The 22,493-nt window shown below is 46.9% G+C and overlaps 2 protein-coding genes across 2 annotated transcripts; one reads left to right on the top strand and one right to left on the bottom strand.

Annotated features, from left to right (window-relative positions):
- Positions 1-11,313: 11,313 nt before the first annotated feature.
- LOC136940997 (epithelial membrane protein 2-like) lies at positions 11,314-16,980 on the top strand. The gene is made up of 5 exons (XM_067233363.1): positions 11,314-11,433; positions 13,314-13,396; positions 14,561-14,663; positions 15,412-15,552; positions 15,989-16,980. Exons 2-5 carry the CDS (start codon positions 13,319-13,321, stop codon positions 16,147-16,149), a joined length of 483 nt encoding a protein of 160 aa, XP_067089464.1. The 5' UTR covers positions 11,314-11,433; positions 13,314-13,318; the 3' UTR covers positions 16,150-16,980.
- Positions 16,981-17,919: 939 nt separating this feature from the next.
- Positions 17,920-21,621, bottom strand: LOC136938395 (germ cell-specific gene 1-like protein). Its single transcript, XM_067231693.1, is given in 7 exon segments — positions 17,920-18,060; positions 18,062-18,416; positions 18,661-18,772; positions 19,513-19,677; positions 19,921-19,968; positions 21,030-21,201; positions 21,505-21,621. Coding segments are annotated over 7 exon segments (1,110 nt in total).
- Between the last annotated feature and the right edge of the window lie 872 nt (positions 21,622-22,493).

The raw sequence follows: 22,493 nt of genomic DNA on the forward strand, positions 1-22,493 counted from the left end.
TCCAGTAACCTTCTCATCGCCTAGGAACTTTGGGTGAAGATTGGCAGGCTGCTGTTGAGACATGGGAGGGCTGGGCTGAGAATACAACATGCCTTTAAGGCTCGGACCTGAGGGAGGGGTGACCGATTGGTCAAGATCCAGGGGGGGTTTAGAGAGCTCCAGCACTGGAATCCGTGTACTGCCCCCTTCCTGGTCAGGTGTAGGTTCTCTGGTCTGGTAGTACTGGTGGTAGTAGTAGTAGTATGGGTACAGAGGATGATCAGGTTGGATATCAGGAGCTAACAGAGATTCCATGGGGAGAGGTTTGTCAGGTAGAGGACCAACCCTTGGAGGAATATGAGAGTCACCGGACGCCACTTTGGATTTATAGTCAGATCGTGGGGAGACTGAATGGTGACGGGGTGCCATGGTAACAGTAGGGACGGGGGTCTGAGATGGAGTTGTCCCCGGTGTTGTAGATGGAGGAGGGAGAATGTCATCAGGTAGGGGTGTCCTGTAAGGATTACCGCCATGGTAGTAGTGATGGTAGTAGTAGGGGTGGTAGATGTAGGGGTAGGGGTAGGGGGGAGGCAGGGGGTCAGGTGAGGGAGCAGGGGGGGGTGTCGCAGGGTTCTGGTCCTGCTGGGGGGTGTTACTTGTAGCTGATTTGGAGAGAGGGGAATTAAGGTAGTTGGGAGGAGGAGGGGGGTGATATAGAGGGACAAGGGGTTGGGATGGAGAGGGGAGAGGAGAAGTTCCAGTTAGGATTTGGGGAGGATCAGAGGAGGGGGGAAAGGAGGGGGTCGGACCGGCTAGACGAGGATCTGGCAACCATGGCAACCATCTGAGGCGGCCTCCCGGGCGTGACTCATAGCCCGCGTCTGCAGGGGCGGATTCCTCAATCCGTTTGCCCAGGGGGCGAAAGGGGTTGTGCAAGTCTGCTCTGGGGGGGTGGTTGAGCTGGGGGGAAGGCGGAGGGACAAACCGACCCGCCTTGGGGCGGGGCCGAGGCACGTTGGGGTAAGAGATGGTCACGGTCCGGGAGGTAGGTGGGCTGGAGATGGGGGCAGGCGGGTCGATCCACACTGCTCTTTTACTGGGGACGGTCTGTTTTCCAGGTCCGGGTTCTTCAGCTGGGTCTGGGTCTGGCTCTGGGAATGGGACAGGGATTTTGGGGTGATGGTAAAAGGGATAGTAAGGGTGAAGCTCCATGTCAGAGGTCTGGAGGGGAGCGGACCGGGGATGAACTGGCGCAAAGGAGTGCAGGATGGAGGTGGATGTCTGTGTGGTGTGGGCCTCAGGGTAGGAGTCTCGACTAGGGGTAGGAGGAGAAGTGGTGGGCGGCTTAAAACCAGTTTCTGACCCAGCTGGACCCACGGCGGGTCTAGGGTGCGGGAGTAGGTCGTTGGTGGGGTAGGAGGCCCAGTAGGACTCACTGAGGGGCCTTTGATGTTGACGGTAGAAGTGATAGATGTGGGGACGAGGTTGGAGGGGAGGAGTGCTGGAGGTGTGGGTGTAGAAAGGTTGGGCCCTGGCTACCAATGTCTCTGAGGACGGGTTGGACGGCCCCATGTTTGGGTGTTGGCGAACCGGGATGGCAGGTGCCTCGTCTGAGAGACCAGCAGGACAGACCAGGGTCACCACTTCCTCTCTGATCCGAAGGGCCAGGGTGTGCTGGACATCCTTGATTAGGACACCACAGGCGGTGTAGCTAGCAGACACTAATATCTCTCCTCCATGCTGCCTGTTGAGACTGTAGCCACACTGCCAGGCAAGAGGCAGCAGAGGGAGCCATTCCCCTCTCACTGCAGGGGAACATGACAACATGTTCACTGAAGGAGAGCACCCCAAGCTGACACACCCGACAGTTGAAATGCGGAAACTGCCTGGTCTGACCCATTTACGGATCAATATTGATACGCTACTGTGAATAAACAGTCCTACCCTTGACTTGTAGCTCGGCTGTAGCCCCTTGTCCAGGGAGGGTAAAGGTCAACCCACGAGAGGCGCAGCAGACCGAGGACTTGAGGAACTGGACCACATGGGCCAGGGTGGGAGACGGCCGGGTGCGGGACTGAGTTTGGGTCTCCGAGACCGGGCAGGACATCTCCACTGGGATGCCCCTCCAGATAAGGGGAAGAACATGCCTCCCGTCCTGTTCACAGCACATACACTGCTCATTAAAGGAGGGAAAACCGTGGTTATGTTGGAGGGGGGAAACATGGGATTGGGGAACAACAACCTCTTGTTGGACGTGGCAGGCGTTGTATGGCACTTCGAAGCTCAGGTCCCTCGAGTTGGTCTTCACCAAGTAACCACACTGAGGAGGCAGCCGGGAGAGAGGTAAGCCTGATGTGTTGGCTGAACGAGAGGATGAAAGCAAGAGAGCCAGAGAGAAGGAGGTGGAGGAGGGAGAGGACGAAAGGTGGTGGGATGGCGAGATTCAAAGATGGCGGAGCAAGAGAGAGGAGAGAATAAACTATGAGTGAAATATACCGAAGGTCATGTGGAGTGAGACTTTTGATCAACATCAAAGAATCACACACACACGATAGTTGGATAACAATCTCTACGCTGGCTAACAGGCCAGCTGCTTATTCTCCTCCATCTCACCTCTGTCTACCATGAGTGAGGCTCTGCCTCCTCTGACTGTCAGGGTCATGGAATCTTCTCCACACTCCACCACAGGTGGCTCCAGCCCTAGCCCTCTCTTCTCAGGGTGGCTTGTCTGGTCGTTGGTTAGCACCCAGACTTCATGGTTACCTTAATAAAGACAACAACAACAAAAACAGACTTGCGGTAATTTGGATGTATACACTGAAGTGTTGTTTATTCATTTAACTAACTCACTTGGCAATTTAGAAATGGCTTTACGTTCTCAAAACGAATTTAGAAATGGCGTTAGGTTCTCACTACAGAGGGAGACGCAACGTCAGTTTAAAGGCTTAATTGGCTCTCATGTATTTTATGTGTATTGGCATTTGCTGCTCTGGGTTTATTTTGCTGCAAACTTGTGCTATTACCTTTTAATTGTGCAATGTCCCTGAAAAAAATAAATAAAATAACTACATTTAATATAGCCAGACCAACGTGAGTCTGAATGAAAGTATTATTTATGTTCGTTCGTGCCAAGGTGTCTCGGCAAATCTACCTCGATTAAATTGCACAATGTTTCCACTATTACGATTCACTTTAGAATTGCTAAGAAATTAAACTTACTCCTCTTACCTCGATTGTCGCGGTTGAACGGTTGGTCACCAAAGGATGCAGATTTTCGATTGTACTTTCTTGAGCGATGACTAATTACGTTAGCCACGTGTTGGCCGTTTTGACAGTCTCCGGGGGTCGGAATTGACCATGCCTCTTGGAACAGTCTTCTTGGTGGTTTCATCTTGTGAATCCCTGTATTAGTTGTCTTCGATTTGTCAAATCTGATGATTTGTTTCGTACGAGTGTCCTCATCCCATCCGTTATAATGGGTAACCTTTTGAATGTTTGAATGCGGGTTATGTTGTGCGGATTGAACATGATTTAGTGCACTCAGCGTTACAATAAGAATGTGCAAGAGAAGGATACCTTTAGCGTATCTCATTGTCAGATTCAGTTTCATCTCCTGTATCAATACACTGGGACGAGATCATGGGAAGCAGTAGTATTTTGTACAGTTTGTTAGGCTACCTCAGGAAACACCTGGCACTCATCTTCAATTAGTAGACTAATTGGTAAGTTAATTGTCTAACGAGGCCGTAGCTATACAATCCTCCCCGATCCTACAACATTCTAGATGATCTTGGCCTCTGATCTGACATCATTTAGCCTACTCTTTACTATTTTATCTAGTTGTGCGAATTTAATTGTTTACTGGACATCCAATGACAGTTATCGTACAGAGTTTTGAATACAAGCCCACTATTTAATTAATCTCGACTGATTAATTCTGGGATTCAAGATGCTTAGAGGACTGGTGAACGAACAACCCCTTTGGACACACATCAGGTCCTAATTGCGAGAATGTCAACAAAAGTCTGCCATTCAGAATTAGAATTATTTTTAAATTGTGTTGTGTTCAACTGACACCGACATCAGTAGAGTAAGGGAACCATTTATTATCAAATTATCCAACGTTCTAGACACCATTATCGGTCAAGAAGGTTTCTTCTGTTAATTTGTCAAAATAAAAAAAAGATTTGATGCAGCAACAAAATAAAGTAACTGTGCGATATGTACGCACCTTATGTTGCACATATTAGGGCTCTCAAGTCTCACGCATCCGACGTGAGACTTCGCATTTCAACCAGTTCACACGCTGTCACGCAACACCTTGTATTTCTCACGCTGAGAAGTAAGGGATAACTTGTCCCGCTACAATTAATGGACAAGGCGCAGGCATACGGGTTAGTTTTCTGCCGAGTTGATAGCTGTCTCGAGTTATACAGAGTTAAATGCCACGTACCAGCCAGGATTTTAGGACCCAAACCTTGGCAAGTATGGTAATCTCATGCCAAACTTCTGATACAACTTGAGAGCCCTGAATCATTCACTAACATTCACTATGCCATGTACATTTAGTATTATTTGAAAGGGATGATGCTCTAATAGACTGGGCCGTTTTAATGTATGGCAGAACTCTTAATCAAAGTAGTTTATTAGCTAGAATGGAAAATGTTAGTGAAAGGCCGAATCCTCACATATAGCATTGGTTTATTGACATACACACACACACACAGCCAAGGTAATATTGGATTTATTGCACTAGCTAGAGAATGGTCTTTCAGTTCATTCAGACAGTGCAACAGGTTGATGCAAGAGGGATTTGTCTTGATTGTCTTCTTGGTACTGGACTGCTCTCTCATGGTCATGTGAGATGTTATTTGCCAGTAGACCCCGCAAGCAAGTCTGGTTGGTCTACATTTCTTTGAAGTATTCATGAATTACATCAATAAATTTGTGCTTCTCTTGCTTCAACAAATTTCGCTGTGGAAAAGGGAATGGAAAAAAAAGTCGATGTGCCCAGTCCAGAGTGAATTTCTGTAAAGAGAATGTTTTGCAGACGCCAACAATTCACTTGGTCAGAACTCTTGAAAAGTTAGTTTTGTTCAAGTGGGGGTTTCTCTGGTTCTATAGTTGTCCTGAATTTTCCCTCCATCTGTCTAATTTCATGTTGGTCATTGACCTCTCCCCCTCCATTCACTGTCAATTGGCTCTGTTACTGCCAAATCATTTGAACACCATTATGTGATGCTAACTGGGATGCTAACTAGGGAGTCAGGTGGCTGAGCGGTGAGGGAATCGGGCTAGTAATCCGAAGGTTGCCAGTTCGATTCCCGGTCATGCCAACTGACGTTGTGTCCTTGGGCAAGGCACTTCACCCTACTTGCCTCGGGGGGAATGTCCCTGTACTTACTGTAAGTCGCTCTGGATAAGAGCGTCTGCTAAATGACTAAATGTAAATGTAAATCCAAAGTATAGGAATGTTATAGTTGAGTTACTAAGTACTTTTGACATTAAAAGATATAGAGCTGGATTTGCTGGATTAGATGCTATGATGCAGTTAAGTATGGGGTCAAAAGGTCTAATCCAGGAAGGGTGCTTTATTAATCCTGTTATTATGCAAGTCGAGTGATACTGACAGTCACGGCCATTTCATCTCACAGGCTGCATGGTCAGCAGCTACAGTGCAATATCATGCCTGAGTTTGACTGTGTTGTCCACTAGAGGGAAGCATTGTATTAAGCCTCAGCCCAAGCCACTCCTACAGTGAAGGTGTAGTTGTTGATCTTCAATTCTTCTCTCTACCAGGGCCGAAATGTGATCTTACGACGTGGGGTTCATGTGATCTTTAGGCCCTCTGTGGGCTGTCCACATCCATCCACAAGGCCCTCCATCAGATTCTGTGGTGCACTACTTACACAATGGCCAAACTATAATTCCAGTTTCTCAATAAAGGTGAGAGAATTTAAATTCCTAGAAATATACATATTTATACTGTATGCAGACGTTCTATTCTAAATTGGTGGCTAGATAGGCAGGTACAATTCCTGAATGTCTCAACCCAACTCTTTAGCACTCTTCATAGTAGAAAGGACCGGGGGGGCTGCAGCTGATGGGCGCGGCAGAGTGATGACTCACATTTGGAGTTGCCTAGTAACAGTGCAGAGTTGTTTTCTTTCCAATGTTTTGTTTCAGGAGTAAATTCAGCCTGTCTGGGTTTCATTCAGAGAAAACAGCCAGGGGGAGGGGCCCCTTACATTAGTGGGCGGGTGGGGTGGTGGCCTGGACAGGGAAGGGCTCAGCTCAAACAGTTTCTAGAGGAAGAGATCATGTGCCAACAAGAGCTAAACGCAGCAAAAATGCGAGGTCTAAAAAAAAGAGTGACTCAGACTGGGAAGTAGTAAGTGAGGGAGGGGAAATGACCAAAAAATAACTCTGACCGGTCACCATGGAAACGGGCTTAACTTCTACGCGAGACGGTCTCTTTTGTTGAATCCAAACAGCGGTTGGAAAGCCACAACAATAAAGGCACAAGCGCACACGGTTAGTCACACCCAGAGTCTCATCGATACAGACGCACATTTTCACTTACAATCGTCCTTCTGGTTGAACTGAAAAATACCTTAGAATAGCCTTTTCACAACAAGATGTTATAATCACATCTAGTGGAAACACATCTGCCAGCTGCCATCTGCAGCTACTTTCAACACTGTAGGCCCAGGCAAGTTAGTAGGCAGTCCGTATGACACAAGCTTCATTAAACCAGACAGGCAAGGATCGACATTGCCATGGTAACACATCTACTAGACGAATCACATATTTGTTCCTTTCATCATTTGGGGTTTCTATGTAGTTGCCAACACCAGAGTGAAAAACAACTTGTTTTAGAAAACTGTGTTGGAAGTCCCCCTGTCTGAGAGAGTATTAAGAGAACTCTTAAACTGACTATTTAACTGTTAGCGTAGCTGTTTGTGTTCTAGGCATTTCGTGACCAAACTGTGGAGTATTAATTATCATGTGAACATCTGAGAACTAAGCATACATGATTTCATGTGAAGCCACTGTTGAATAAATCCAAGGAAATGTACATGATTTCATCTACAGTACAGCACAATTTGGCCCATTACTGTTTTCCCTGTCAAATACTTGGGTGGGCTTGTTTCACCTCACTCGCTGCAGTTGAGCCAACAGATTCAGTAAGAGCCAAATGGGAGACAATTCAAACATACGTCAGGGATTTTAAAATGTTCTCATGTGATTTATCTCTGTTACAGACCCAGGTTTGGTTCATATACAGTGTCTTTGGTTCTGTTCAGGTAACCCTGGGGGGAAAGTTACATGCAATTACCCACCCACCTTTAGTGGCAATCAAATTCAGAATGATGGAGTGATTCAAACGAGCAGTTATTCAAATGGCAGTGACATTGAAGTCAAATCCAGATGAGGTCATTTGCCATTCTACAGTTATCTATGTTATTAGGCTATATCGATTCTGAAAGTATATTTTGGATTTTGATCAATACTTGACATGCATACAATTGGATGTTGGATACATAAATAATTGCATAAAGTGACACTTTCATTTGGTAATTGTAACAATCCCTGTTCCCTCTCTTGTCTACTATGTTATCTGTTACTTGTGGTGTGACTTGTATAGCTCACCACACGCTGATGTGTGTGTGTGTGTGCACACGTGTATAATTAAACATGTGCATGTTGTAATACAAGTTGGTGTGTGTGTGTGTGTTGCAATCACTGTGACATACCTAGGACAGAAACCGACAAAGCAGTTCCAAGTGGGAGTGGTAGGATCAGCTGGATCACTGAGGTTTACAATTAGTCTATTGTGGGTATGTTGTTACACACAAACTATGTGATGACATTTTCCCCCTTCCACCCCACCCCTTGCTTAGAACCACCCAGTAAATCCCATAATGAAGTCTGGGTTATTTGGAAAATCTAGGATTCAGACATGTCAGACACAGAGGGAATGAGACAGAATAAGCCAGTCAACCACAGAGGCAGACAGACCTTGTTAGCCACGTTAGCATCATGACCAGCTAGCCACGTTAGCGTAGTGACCAGTTAGCCACGTTAGCATCGTGACCAGTTAGCCACGTTAGCATTGTGACCAGTTAGCCATGTTAGCATTGTGACCAGTTAGCCACGTTAGCATTGTGACCAGTTAGCCATGTTAGCATTGTGACCATTTAGCCACGTTAGCATCGTGACAAGTAAGTCATGTTAGCATTGTGACCAGTTAGCCATGTTAGCATCGTGACAAGTAAGTCATGTTAGCATTGTGACCAGTTAGCCACGTTAGCATATTGACCAGTCAAAAACATAAGCACCGTGACCAGCTGCAGGGGCACCGGCAGGCGTGTGTGTCTGCGCTCACGTCGGTACCAATGGCATGCGGGCACGCCGCTGCCACCTTTTCACACAGGCCTGTGGAAATACTCTGTCCCTGTGACACCCAGACTCAGGACAGCCTCGCAGTCGACTGGCCGGCGTTTCTCGATGCCTAAACTGAACCCCTCTCTTTCTCGAGTCTCTGAGACCCACGCTGGGCAAGGTGACACGTTTATTCAGAACAGCCCTGAACCGGATCAGCCGGAAAAGAGGACAGGGATTATTTAGCACTTTATTACTGTGCACACAACACTTGACATTTCACACTCTGTCACAACTGCACTGAGGTTCTCTTTACATGCTGGTCTTTCCAGTGTTTATTAGACCAGCCAGACAAAGACTGGATTGTCGAAGAGGCCAGCCCATTGGTTCCCCTTCGAAAGCTGCACAGGGCATGTGATCCATCCTGTCTGGAGACGCAAGGCCCTGGGGTTTGGGCCGGTCCTGGGGTTCACCCTTCCCCCGCCTCTTCCTCTTCCTATGGCCCTGGTAGTGATTAACAGCAGCACATTGAGATCCATATAGAAATACAACAGAACTAACTTCTCACAATTGTCGAATGTAGATGATAGTCTCCCTCTGTTCTACATCCAAGTTCGGTGTAAGGTTGCAGATGAATCTTATTCAGTAAAGTACAGTATGTTAGTGCAGATGAGGTGAGGGGAAGTTCTAGACGTACACAAGCCAGTGTTGAGACCACTGACCTCAGAAATGCAAGATTATCGGTTGGAAACCTCAGAGAACGTGATGTTGCACCACGGTGCTCTCAGGCCCAGGTGTGTGTGAGGCAGAGCTGGGACCAGGCTCATCCACACCTTGAAGGGCGAGGCTCACAAGGCTGGGACACAATCAGGTTCGACAAGATTTCTTGTCCCCCCCCCATCTCTCTCTCTCTCTCTCTCTCTCTCTCTCTCTTCCTCTCTCTCTCTCTTCCTCTGTCTCTCTCCTTATCGCACTCCTCACGTCTCACATGGGTGTGTCAGCCTGGCAGTTGTGATTTATGGATCTCGTATCTAGAAGTTTGCCAAGATTGATAATAAATATATACAGTATATCATAAAACAGTGAAAGATTGACTGAATAAATATTGATGTTTTTTTTGCTTTTTTCATAATTTGAAAGCGATTATTGAATGGCTATGCTGGCGAGAGAGGTGACCTGCATGCTGGTTGGTTGCTACGTGTCGTGAATGCTTGTTTGACACATACCAAGTGTTTGGCAATCAATTGGTTACCATGGTTATGCTTTATGTTTGATCATTATACTGAGGAGCTACACATCTGTCACTGTCTTTTGTGGAAGTCAGCATACTCATGCCCCTCCCCCTTGGGGCTAGGGCAGAGGCCATTGGCCGGCGGTCTTTCAGAGCATCTCTCATTAGTGCGATGGTCCTCCACAGATTTCCTGTCTGGGCTCCAACCCCTGAGATTCTGTATGTGTGGGCAGGATTCACCCACAGTGACTGGCTGGAGAGGAGATCACAGTTGGCCCAAACTGCCAAACACTTGCACTTGATGGGTGCACTTGATCTAGTACAGTGAAGCCAAGAATCAACAGACTAGCCTAGAGGACAGGTCTGACACCAATCCAGTCGAACACAGTACAAGGTGAATCCCAGGTATTCAACACAAAAACAAACACAGGGTGCACCGGATAAAGTTAGTACTGGAACATGAAACCAATGACCCTGTCTGTCAGGTAAAAACAGATAACTAAACCAAACACCATCTCTTTAACAAGAAGATGACTTCCGTACAAGTCATTTCAGCGATTTGACCTGTGTGCTTGACAAAGAACAGCTACGCTAACGCTAGCCTGCCATCTCCCTTGAGGCAAAAGCAGCTGCACTCTTTGAAACTGCCTTCTGGCCCACCTATCTCACTCCTCCTGTCATGTTCTGGGTGTTAAACTCTTTACTGAAGGAACCCTTCAACAATCCTCTGGGGACAGACATCCTGTCCCTGCAGCACAGGTGTGGAGGGAGGGGTCCATTGAGTCCTATTGTGTCAGAGGATCATTGTCATCTCTGGCTCTGGGGACGTCTTTGGGCACATGGGCTAGACGTGTCCAAGTGGTAGTCTAGTCCTGCCTAGCATTGCCACTAGCGGAGTACAGTCCAGTCATCACATCCAGCATGATTTATAACAGGCAGAATCTGCTCATGGCTTTCTCCCTCTGTCTTTCTGTCTTCTTCTTTATGTGTCTGTCATTCTTTATCTCTCTTTCTCTCAGTTTTTTTTCTCTGTCTCTTTCAGACTGGAGTCATTGCACTCAAATACTCCCACCTCTCTCTCTCTATCTCTCCCTCTCTCTCTCAGCAACATTCTTTCATACTGACTGTCCTTCCATGGGAGAGAGGGAGTGACAGAGAGAGAGAGAGAGAGGGGGGGGGGGGAAGGAGAGAATAATTTGGAAAGAGTATGACCTGTGTTAGTGTGTGTGTTTTGGATACAACACCAACATCGTGACAGCCCCCGTCTGATCTCCATGGCAGCCTGGGGAGGAATCATGACTGTGTGATGGGAGTTCCCTCAGCAAGCAGGGAAGCAGTGAATCGCTGTGGCATCTGTACAGACCAGCATGTACTCACAGACTGAGAGACTGAGAATGACAAATACGAGAGTGACAAATACGACGGACGGCAAAATAAACACACACCCTGCCACAAAATGTTTGAATTTGTGGTTTGTGTGAGTGTGTGTGTCAGCAAGAGAGAGGGGAAGGGTGTGTGTGTGAATGAGAGAGAGAGAGAGAGAGAGAGAGAGAGAGAGAGAGAGAGAGAGAGAGAGAGAGAGAGAGAGAGGAAGGAAGGGTGTGTGTGTGTGTGAGAGAGAGTGGGGTGTGTGTGAGAAAGCGAGGGCAGAGAGGAAGACAGAGGAGTGAGATATTTTGGGGTGTGGACAGGAGAGGGGTGGGAGGAGCAGAAGTGGGTGGAGGTGTGGTGGAGAGAGTGTTTGTGCGTTCCTGCACGGGGCGGGCTGAGTCGCACAAGTGGAACCCAGAGAGAAGGAGGACTAAGGCTTCTCAACACACAGGCAGCGAATCAAACAAGTAAGTACAAATGTCTCTTCTCTCCCAAAACCTCTCTAAATTTAAGTTATATACATCAATCAAACTTTGAATCAAACTTTCAATCAAAATTTGAAGTTTGAAACTTGAAGTTGTGCAAGGTTGTTAATTGATTTGTGATGTTGCATGTCCATCAGGTTCAGTATGTTGATTGGAAAGGTACAATCAACCCATAGTCAGCAATAACATATGTTTGTTTAATGTAGTGTTTTATGTCTGGTGGCATTCAAAATGGAATTGTTTTTAAAATGTATATCGTGAATTGAGATCCTTGTGTGTGTTGATGCTATAAACTTTTTTAATATTTTTACATCAAGTAAAAAATGAATAATTCTCAAATTTCTCATGTTAGTTGAGCTTTTTAAGGTATGGTAGACAGCAGATAGAGACATCCAGTTTGTCATGTGCTTCGGTGTTTAAGGTGTGTGAGGGTGTGTGAGGGCGTGTGTGAGTTAGCCCGCATCCCACATTATATAAATATGTGCGATTCAGAGAAAGTCCTGGAGGGTTAGGAGGGTGTAATAAATAGATTTGATGAAAAAGTTCCCAGTATCTCAGAAGCGTATGACAGAGACTCGACTTGTTTGGTCCTCTCAGGACTACAAAAGGCGAGAAATGACACAGAATGCCTTTTGTGTAAACAGAATATCTAAACAGAGCTGAGTTAATTAAGTAGTGCGCCATCACAATTACAGTAATTTAAAATGTATATGAGACTGTGTTGGTTCGGGGGGGGGGGTCTGTTTTAGGCGGGGTCACACCTGGGGAAGTAGTTGTACGACCCTCAGACCGCTCCCTGGTCCCAGAGGTCTGGTTCATACCGGATATTCTAACTCCACCCCCACCTCCTTCCTCCACCCACATCTCCGCCCTTTTTCTCCCTCCCTCCCTCCCTCCCTCCCTCCCTCTCTCCCTCCATCCATCCCTTCTCTTCTCCCTTGCTCCACTCCTCCGCTCTGTCCCTCTACCCCTCTTCTCCTCCACCCCTCCTTCTGCTCCTCCACACCCAGTTCCACTCCATCGTAGTATGAGGTTTAGTATATAAACATAACCCCTAAATCATATGATCCTAGTGGAAGAAGTTGTTCTCCCAACATGCCTGCATGAAGAAACCAGTTATCTCTAAGTCTGGTTTGTACTTCCTTAAAACAATAGGATTTGGTGGATACGCCTTTGTGTGCAAAAAAAAAAACAATGTTTGTTCTGCATTACTTATGTTAGGATTTGTTTGGTGTGTGTTTGTTAACACAAAGAGGTATGGCGTTTGGGTGGGGATTGCTAGGTATTCTCTCTAGTTATTTCAAGGAGTGGCGGGTTTGTAGCAAGCCGAAGACAAGTTCCAACTCATCCACCCGCCAACTACTTCACTCTTTATTCCTCTTTCTCTCTCCCTTTGTCTCTCTTTTTTAGAGCCTGTGGTGTGACGGATCACTATCTTACAAACAACCTACTCTTACTTATCTCTCTTCCCTAAAACCATGATATATATCTATCTAGCACCTCACCACCCACCTTTTCAGGGTGTGTGTGTGTGGTTTAGGATGCCTGCGGCAATAGGGTGTTTGTATGGGGGTTTTATACTACAAATATTGTTGTCGTTAAGTCCATCTCTCTCAGTCCTACAACTGACGGGAGCCCAGTCTGACACTGGAGTATGTGTTAGCTTCCACACTAACCCTGGTGTCCCTGTCTGGACCATGCCCCTCACCTACTATCACACACAGTGTCAAACAGAAGACAAGAAGGCCTGAAAAGCTCCTTTTGACTTAGGCTCTCTTTCTCCCATATCCTCTCTCCATGCCTTTTAATAACAAACCTCTCTCTCTCTCTCTATCTCTCTCTCTCCCTCTCTCCCTCCCCAGGCAACATGTTGGTCCTTCTAGCCCTCATTTTCCTCCTACACGTCGCTGGCATTATCCTGCTGCTGGTCGCCACCATCGACAATGTAAGTACTCGACATCACATTGTTGCCTCCCCACATCCTGTTTCCTCCAAGCGCATCACCCACACACACTGAGAGACTGAGTAGGAGAGATCATTTTATTATTATATTCAGCCGCTATTTCTACAACCAGAGCAGTATCATGTAGCGTTTCATTGACTCTGTCAGGAATGTTAGCGCTAGGTGGGAAGGTGCCCAAAAAATATTTTCCCGCCCTTTGACAAGAACAACCAAGCCCAGATTCGTATTTGAAAGGATTTAAATGTAATTTCCACCTACAATTGGGGTGGTGACGGTCAGATGGAGTATATTGATTTTATTTGAGCAAGTTGAACCTGTGAATATCCTCAAGACCTGATACCTGCTGAATGTGTGTGCAGTGTTGAACTAGAACTGCTGCTATTGGCTCCTCGGATGATCTTCAGCTCTATGATTGGTTGTTGTGTCTGGTCCCATTGTTGAGCTGTCTGTCATAAGCTGTGGGTGACTGATAGCCAGGTTGACCCACGTGGGGTCATCATTCTGTCTCTGTGGTATGTTTGTGTGTGTGTGTGTGTGTGTGTGTGTGGTGTGTGTACGTCAGCCTGCGCTTGTGTATTTCACGTCCTGTGTGACAGCTCACCTGCACACCGACGTACCCCCGCGAGCGTTACATTCCAGCCTCTCTTTCAACGAGAAGGTTCTAGTGACAGAGACATTCCTGAGCACCGGTGGAATGTCGACTCACATCCTAACAACGTTCATTCCATCCTCTCACTGTCCTCAGGCCCAAAAACCTTCCTCACACATGTTGTGACAGAATAGCCTTTCAGGGCACATAAACTGGCTCCATAAATTACCTCTGCTTTGTTCGCAAGACATCTCTTACCTTGTTGAAATTGATTATTGTTGATGGAGTGGTTGTACAGCATTTCATTGGCTATGCACCTGCACAGTCATGACAATAACGTTGAATCTATTTTTATCGAATCTAGAATAGCCGACAGTTTTCACAGTGAAATTCACAAAAATAACTAACATCCTTATCCTTTGTCAACTGGTCATCAACACTTTGGCCGTGTTTCTGTCTCTATGAACACTGCTAATGTTGATATAGGGGTTTTAATAAAGATAATGTAAAGACTAATGTTGAAGACTAATGTTGCTGTTTTTCTGTTCTCCCTGCAGGCCTGGTGGTTTACTGACAACATGGCTACAGATGTTTGGTTCAGGTGGATCAAAGTCAACGGAGTGTGGAATACCACCGACCTTCCCTCTACCTACCCCCAAGGTACACACACACACACACACACACACAGGATTTTGATGGGTTTTGACACCCAGCTTTGAGCCTCGAACTAGGAACAAAGTTCCCACTAAGCAACTGTACAGTCTATGTGTGTGTGTGTGTCTTGTGTGTAGAGTGGCTAGATTGATGAATCGGTCTGCCAGTGAGTCAGAATACCTAAACAGAAAGAAACAGGGCGTGACATCACATAAGGGCCGTCTGCCGGTATTGTTGAAGTTTAGCCGAAATTCTCGCTAAATGTTTTCCAAATGAGTCATGGCCCATGTGTAAACTATGTTAACTGAAAGGATAGACATGGAATTAACTGCGTGACAGGCTGATGGAGTAGAAGTTAGCTTTGCGATTCCTTTCATTATCTTGTTCTCGTGTTGTCCAAACATAGTTACACTGGAAAGCAAAGGGAATGAGTTTCTGTTACAGTTGGACAAACAACTATATGTTGACTTGCATGTGTGTCTGTGTTAAAGCTCAATGATCTGACTAGATACCTGGGAGTCTGCATTTTGAAATGCTGTTGTATTCTGGGTGTGCCATGTTCGTATCTAACCTCTCTCTCTCTCTCTCTCTCTCTCTCTCTCTCTCTCTCTCTCTCTCTCTCTCTCTCTCTCTCTCTCTCTCTCTCTCTCTCTCTCTCTCTCTCTCTATCTCTCTCTCTCTCTCTCTCTCTCTCTCTCTCCTCTCTCTCTCTCTCTCTCTCTCTCTCTCTCTCTCTCTCTGCCTCCCTCTACAGAGTATCTACAGGCGGTGCAGGCCAGCTCGGTGCTAGCCTGTGTATTCTCCATCCTGGGCATTTTTGTGTTCGTGGCTCAACTCTTCACCCTAGCCAAGGGAAAGAGGTTTACCTTCTCTGGAATCTTCCAGCTGTTAGCCTGTGAGTACAATCTCAGATCCCTCTGAGTGTGTCTGTGTGTGTATTGGTGAATGTGTCTGTGTGTGTGTGTGTGTATATTTGTGTATGTGTCTGTTTGTGTGTATTGGGGTATGTGTCTGGGTGTGTGTATTGGTGCATGTGTCTGTGTGTATTGGTGTATGTGTCTGTGTATATTGGTGTATGTGTGTGTTTGGTGGGAGTTTTCTATTCTTTTTTTGCTGTGGTACGTGTCTGTCTCTTTATCTACCTCCATTTATCTTCCTATCTGTCTCTCTCTCTCACACACCCACTTACACACATACTTACACACACACACACACACACACACACACACACACACACACACACACACACACACACACACACACACACACACACACACACAACACAACCACTTCTCACCAACAACTTTTCCCTCCCTCTGCCTCCACCCCAGGCCTGTGCATCATGATCGCGGCCTCCATCTACACGGACATCTTCCACCAGCAGGAGACGAACGGCTGGTACGGCCACAGCTTCATCCTGGCCTGGATCTCCTTCGCGTTCACCTTCATCTCCTGCGTCATCTACTTCGTCCTCCGCAAGAAAACCGCGTGAGGAAGAGGACGATGAAGAAGAAGGGCGAACGAGGCCGTGCAAGGAATGAGCATCCTCGGCTGTGATCTTTATTTGTATTTTTTTCGTACTGGCGAGTTTCTTGGTTTTTCTCGTATGGTGTTTAAGTTTTTGTATTGTAAGGCCTTGAACTTTGTTGATTATTGATATAGCCCTCGACGTTCCTATTTCTTGCGTCGCGATGACTCCAATGTACCGTGTTCCCACTCCACTAACACCTCAGACAAAGCCAAGGATAACATACACTTTATGAATAGTTGTGTTCGCATATTGAATCAAGCATCACCTCGTTCCACCTTAAACTGAAAGTAATATGATGTTGTGTTACTACACAGTACTGTTCTGTATTGTTCATATTTCGTTATTTAATTTGGAATGGGACTTGTGGGAGAGAGTTTGCATTTAAGATACCGCCCCCTTTGCCCTCTCTTTCAAAACAGGGTTCAAAGCATGGTCATAATTGCAGGCGCCGACTTAAAACATTGAGCCTTAGCTAGATGAATCTCTCCGTTAGACACAATAATATTAGCGTACAGAGAGAAACGCCCAGAATCAGATGGATTGTGACCTCATCAGAACGCAGCAGAGCGGATCCTATTTCTGGCTGAGTTGAAACCCTCATTACTCCAAATGACTTAGAGCTCCTGTAGGGTGTGCTGAACGGAGCCGTGTCATCACCGGCCACTCGGGGCAGCATCTGCACTTCAAAACCCAGATAGACAGGCAGACAGACAAGCAGACAGGCAGACAGGCAGACAGACAGACAGGCAGACAGACAGACAGACAGGCAGGCAGGCAGGCAGGCAGGCAGGCAGACAGACAGACAGGCAGGCAGGCAGGCAGGCAGGCAGGCAGACAGGCAGGCAGGCAGGCAGGCAGGCAGGCAGACAGGCAGGCAGGCAGACAGGCAGGCAGGCAGGCAGGCAGGCAGGCAGGCAGACGTGCCACTAAGATAAATCACCCCAGGGATGTGTCTCACGGTTGGTATGGGACGAGGTCATTCGAATCAAGCGTACCTTAAGTATGACCTGTTTTTGTGAACAGTACATGTCAGCGAGATAGAAGACAAACAGACAGACAGACAGACAGCATGACCGCGGACAGAGATCATGAATGCCTGGTGGCTACAATGTTCCCTTTTACTGCACGTTCAAATACATGTGTAAAGAACATGTTTGGTTACCTGTATGTCATGTATGTCTGATGTAAGTTTATTTTTGTTACTTTGTTGATTATTATTATTATCATTATGATATTGTTAATGATTTATATTAAAACTAAATTGAAATATTGCTTGAGTTGTTTCAAGTATAATTGTAATATTACAATTATATATATGATATCACTATTGTTTGGGTTGTTTCAAGTATGATTTTAGGGAACAGAGTATGGCCTAAAACCCATACAGATTTTTGCAAGAAGAAAAAACTTGAAGTGCAAATGTTACCAAGCTTTATTGAAATCAAATCAAACACACTTGACGGATGTTTCACCTTTCATGATTAGCAATGCGATGCTAGTGCTGGTTGACTCTAAACACCATTCAAAATCTTTCCAGTTACTTGAACGCTTGCTTGAGCCTGGGGTGTCACGTGGGTTTGGTTAGCATTAAGAACCGACCCCATGGGTTCCACAGTGCCAGACAAGACCAATCAAGCACAGCACAACACAGGATTGAGAGGATTTGCCCTGGTGTGTGGACCCAGGTGTGGGGAGAGTTCCAGGTGTGGTACAGGTGTCCTGTATGTACAGTCACAGGGGGCTGTACTCCTCTTCAGGGTATTCCTCTGGGCTGTAGCTGAACCCTGACACAGGCAGGTACAGGGAGATGGAGGGCGAGGGTAGCGAGAGGCGATGGTAGGGAGACCGAGGGGCCGGGTGAGAGGGGGGGCAGCGGGAAGGAGTCGGTGCGGGCCAGGGGGAGGGAGTGGGAGTGGATGAGGCGGGGCGAAGGGGGCGGCATGAGCAGCGGAGGAGGGGAGGGCGAGGACGGCGGGGAGGGCGGGTCGTAGTAGGGCGAGAGGGGGGAGAGCTGCGGAGGAGGGGGGGAGGGGGGAGGGAGCAGGCCGGGGTGCGGGGGGCAGTAGTAGGGGGCGGGGGGTCCGTGCCGGGGGTCCCCCAGGGGGTTGAAGGGGCAGGGGTAGAGGCGAGAGGAACGCCGCCGCCCCACCATCAGGACCTTCTTGGTGTAGTTGTTGAGGGTGGAGACACCAGACGCCATGCAGCAGGTGAAGGCCAACCAGGCAATGCTGGAGGGAGGGAGGGAGGGAGGGAGGGAGGGAGGGAGGGAGGGAGGGAGGGAGGGAGGGAGGGAGGGAGGGAGGGAGGGAGGGAGGGAGGGAGGGAGGGAGGGAGGGAGGGAGGGAGGGAGGGGGTTTAGTCTTGACTCTTGATCAACAGCGTTGGGGTGGTAATGTTATGATTATTTATTTGTGATATAAAATTTACAGTTAGTGTGTGTCTGAGTGTGTGTGCTTTTTGGCCCTAACTCACTAGAATGCCCAGGAGTATCCGTAGCTGTGAGGTTTGAAGTCTTCCGGCCCCATAGAAGCTGTGGTCTGGAACACCTGCATGAACATCATGTGAGCCACCATCCCCAGCAGCCCTGGCAAAGAGAGCACAGACCCTCAGTCTCCATAGCATAGCATAGTACAATACATTATAGCATAGCATAGTACAATACATTATAGCATAGCATAGTACAATACATTATAGCATGGTATAACATAGTACAATACATTATAGCATAGCATTGTACAATATTTTATAGCATAGCATAGTACAATACATTATAGCATAGCATAGTACAATACAAAGAATAGCACAGTATAGCAAAGCCTAATATCCCACAGCATAGAATAGCTAAATATACAGTACAGCCTAGCATAACATTGTTTAGAATAGCATAGCATAGAATCAGAATCAGAATCAGAAAGGGATTTATTCGCCATGAAAGTTTGCACAGACAAGGAATTTGCTTTGGCAGGAAGGTGCATACAATAAACATATACCTAAAATTTAAATTAGTGGACTAACTATACTAAGGGTACATAAACTAGCAGTACTAAGTGTGATTAGAATAGAATAGTCTAACAAGGCACAGCATAGCATACTATAATACAGTATAGCAGTATAGTATTGTACTATGCTATGTTATGCTATAATGTATTGTACTATGCTATGCTATCAAGACTTGTTATGTAAAAAGCAGAAGAGTACAGCAGAATAGCGTAGAACTTTCTAGAACAATTCAACAAGATATAGCATGACTGCAGTGAATTGCATATACTGGAACAGTACAATATGCCATGGTTTAGTGCTGTCTGATACGACCCCACGTCGTACCTCCGAGCACAGTGAAGATGGCCGAGTACGCGTTGAGCATCTGTCCCCAGCGCCGTGCGGACGGGAAGAAGCTACTCAGACACAGCTGCAGAGACAGCAGCACACAGCTGATGAACAGCAAGCCCACATACATCAGCTCCATGGACACGGACAGCCACATCATCCCTGCAGGGGAAGAGAGGCCACACACGCACACACACACACACACGCACACACACACAGGACGGTCAAGTCCTGGGGTCCCCCAGTGCGTCAGTGTGTACGCGTGCCAACTTGATCTTTGCTTACCAGACCCTCATTTGTCTATGCTGTTTATGTGTGTGTGTGTCTGGTTGAACCTGACCCTTGTTGATGTATGTAATCTTTGTGTATGTGTGGCTTGAATGTTGGTATCGAAATCTAACTTACCCTTTTCAGATCTTGGGGTCAAAGTGTGGAAACCGCGACACTTCTCCTCTGGAAATGGACGAGAGCGTTTGTTGAACACAAAGCATGGTTACCTTCAATTGATAGTCGACCGTAATTGACAAACACGAACCAATCGGCCTAATATCGAGTCAGTCAGACAGGGATGGATTAAACGAAGAGAGAGAGAATCCTATTAGCTGTACACATGCGGTGTGTGTGGTGTGTGAGGATGAGCTCAACAACAACGGAGATTGAGACAATGGTTCTCTGGATCAGATTAGACCGTGATGAAAACAGGGAGGATTAAAAGAGGCGATTTTCTCCTCCCGCGTAAATCCACCGGCAGTTTATCTGGGAATGGTTTCTGTTGCCTGAATGAATGCAGGAATGGTTGCCCTTGCATTTCTAATCATGCAGATTCAGGCAGGAGAGAGGGTGAGGGGGTCAAGGCAGGAAGGAGGGGAGAGTTATATTAGAGTTTGTCCTCTCCGTGCCACTCTCCCCCCAGCTGAGAACAGGTTCATACAGATCCTCATATGATGCTGGATGTTAACGCGAGTCTGATTGAAAGCAAACGACTTTACGAATTCTCAAATGCAGCATCTGGAGGCCAGGAGCAGAAAGGGGTCTGCAAATGCCTTCACATTTCTGTCTGTCTCTGTCTCTGTCTCTGTCTCTGTCTCTGTCTCTGTCTCTCTCTCTCTCTCTCTCTCTCTCTCTCTCTCTCTCTCTCTCTCTCTCTCTCTCTCTCTCTCTCTCTCTCTCTCTCTCTGTGTCAGTAATCCCTTGTTGAGTTGTACCATTAGGATCTAATGCTGGGAGAAAACACGGGTAATAATCTGGTATGCCCCCCTCCATGCATATTAGCAAACAGACACACACAAACACACACGTACTCACTTGCATTACACACTCACTCGCACACACACACACCTCCCCCATCTGCCCTCTAACTTCCCCCATCATCCAGACTTCCAATCCATCGCACTCATTTGATCCTGTCTCACCACAGGTCACCCTCCATCTCCCTTTCTTTTCCCAACAGCCAATCCCTGATTACCTGTCACCCTCTGACCTCTGACCCCTGACCCCTACCCCAAGGTCCTCACCCCAGGCGTCCGTGTAGATGTTTTCCTCGCAGCTCATCCACAGGCCGGCGTGGAACACCGGGAAGACGAACCGGTCGTCCCCGGTCTCCCAGGAGATCGCGGTGGAGTTGGACAGCCCCGGTACTGGGATACAGTTCTTCTGCTTGATGGCCGAGCACAGAGGCTTGGGCACCTTGTTTGGGTCGTTGTTCGGTCGTGCATGCAAACGCATGCACACACGTACAGAGTTAGTGGTTAACAGTGATTCTTACCGATACTGTTCCACAAATATGTACACGTGCTACGAAATGTTCAGCTGTGCCGTTCTGACAGAATCCATTACAAGAAAATGTTATCTTGAGGAAAAAACTTCTTTTTTTTAAATCCATCTGCCACCCAACAATCATAAGATAGACATATACTAGATAGGATATAGATCTAAGAATGCATATACACATGATACAAAGCCAATAATTAAGAATAGTGTTCGGGATACCTTTTGCTGGCCCTCACACCAGTAGGATGACAAGAGGGCCACAGTCCCCAGGGAGAGAGACACCAGGGTCTGGAGGAAGGAGAGGCGAGGGGAGCGGACCTTCTCTAGGAAAGACATGGAGGAGAAAAAGGGGAGGCAAGGGTCCGAAGCAGAGAGATAAACAGCCAGGGGGGGGCGCACTGGAAGACAGGCAGAGGAGAGGGTTGGAGTTTGAGGGAGATGAGAAAGAGAGAGAGACAAAGAGAGGTTTAAGTATTACCTAGCACATACACCCTCTCCCATCAGTTCTGAACAATGTTAAAAAGGAGTGAAAGGTGAACTTTCACGGGCAGGGTTTCTTGAGGGACTGGAATCTGTTGTGATGACAACAAAGGCACAAGTGTTAGTGAGAGCAAGTAAGCGTGTATGAAAAAGGTGAAGATGAGTAAAAGTAAGAAACAAGAGAGCTAAAAGACGAATGAAGAATGAGAATGTGGAAAGAGCAACAAAACCAAAAACCCTCTAGCTCTATGAACACTTTGAGAACAACAGTGTAACAAAAGTGAAGATGCGTTCATTCCCAGTTCCCATTTTTGGATCGCTGTCGATGCGCACTGTTGTTCTCAAAGTTGTACTCTAGGGCAGGAGCTAGATGGGAAAGCAAAAACCTTACAAGTTACAGCAAGTGAAAATGGATTGGAACAGCACAGTCGCCGGTGAAAATCAGTTACAGCCAATGACGTCAATTGCAGAGACAGTTGTTTGGAAAGAGGGAGGGGAGAGACACTCACCTTCTACAGCTTGATGTGTCTGTATCCTTAGAGAGTCGTTCTTGATGGCTGCAGTTTCATGCACCTGCTTTTCCCGTCTTTTCCTGTTCCTTCGTCCGGTTCTCTTTTCAGGTGATGACCCTCCCAATGCCCTCTGTTGAGAGAGAGTGTGTGTGTGTGTGTGTGTGTGTGAGTGGGTGAGAGTATGCGATTGAGTGTGTGATAGTCAATATGATTTTG

This window comes from Osmerus mordax, chromosome 3 (genome assembly GCF_038355195.1).
Source record: "Osmerus mordax isolate fOsmMor3 chromosome 3, fOsmMor3.pri, whole genome shotgun sequence".
In the NCBI taxonomy this organism is placed as follows: Eukaryota; Metazoa; Chordata; class Actinopteri; order Osmeriformes; family Osmeridae; genus Osmerus; species Osmerus mordax.

What these genes read in the sequence shown, in the direction of transcription:
- LOC136940997 (XM_067233363.1), top strand. Translation starts at nt 13,319, where the DNA reads ATGTTGGTCCTTCTAGCCCTCATTTTCCTCCTACACGTCGCTGGCATT. An exon ending in TGGTCGCCACCATCGACAAT is followed by an intron (nt 13,397 to 14,560) that starts GTAAGTACTCGA and finishes TTCTCCCTGCAG; the next exon opens with GCCTGGTGGTTTACTGACAA. An exon ending in TCCCTCTACCTACCCCCAAG is followed by an intron (nt 14,664 to 15,411) that starts GTACACACACAC and finishes CTCCCTCTACAG; the next exon opens with AGTATCTACAGGCGGTGCAG.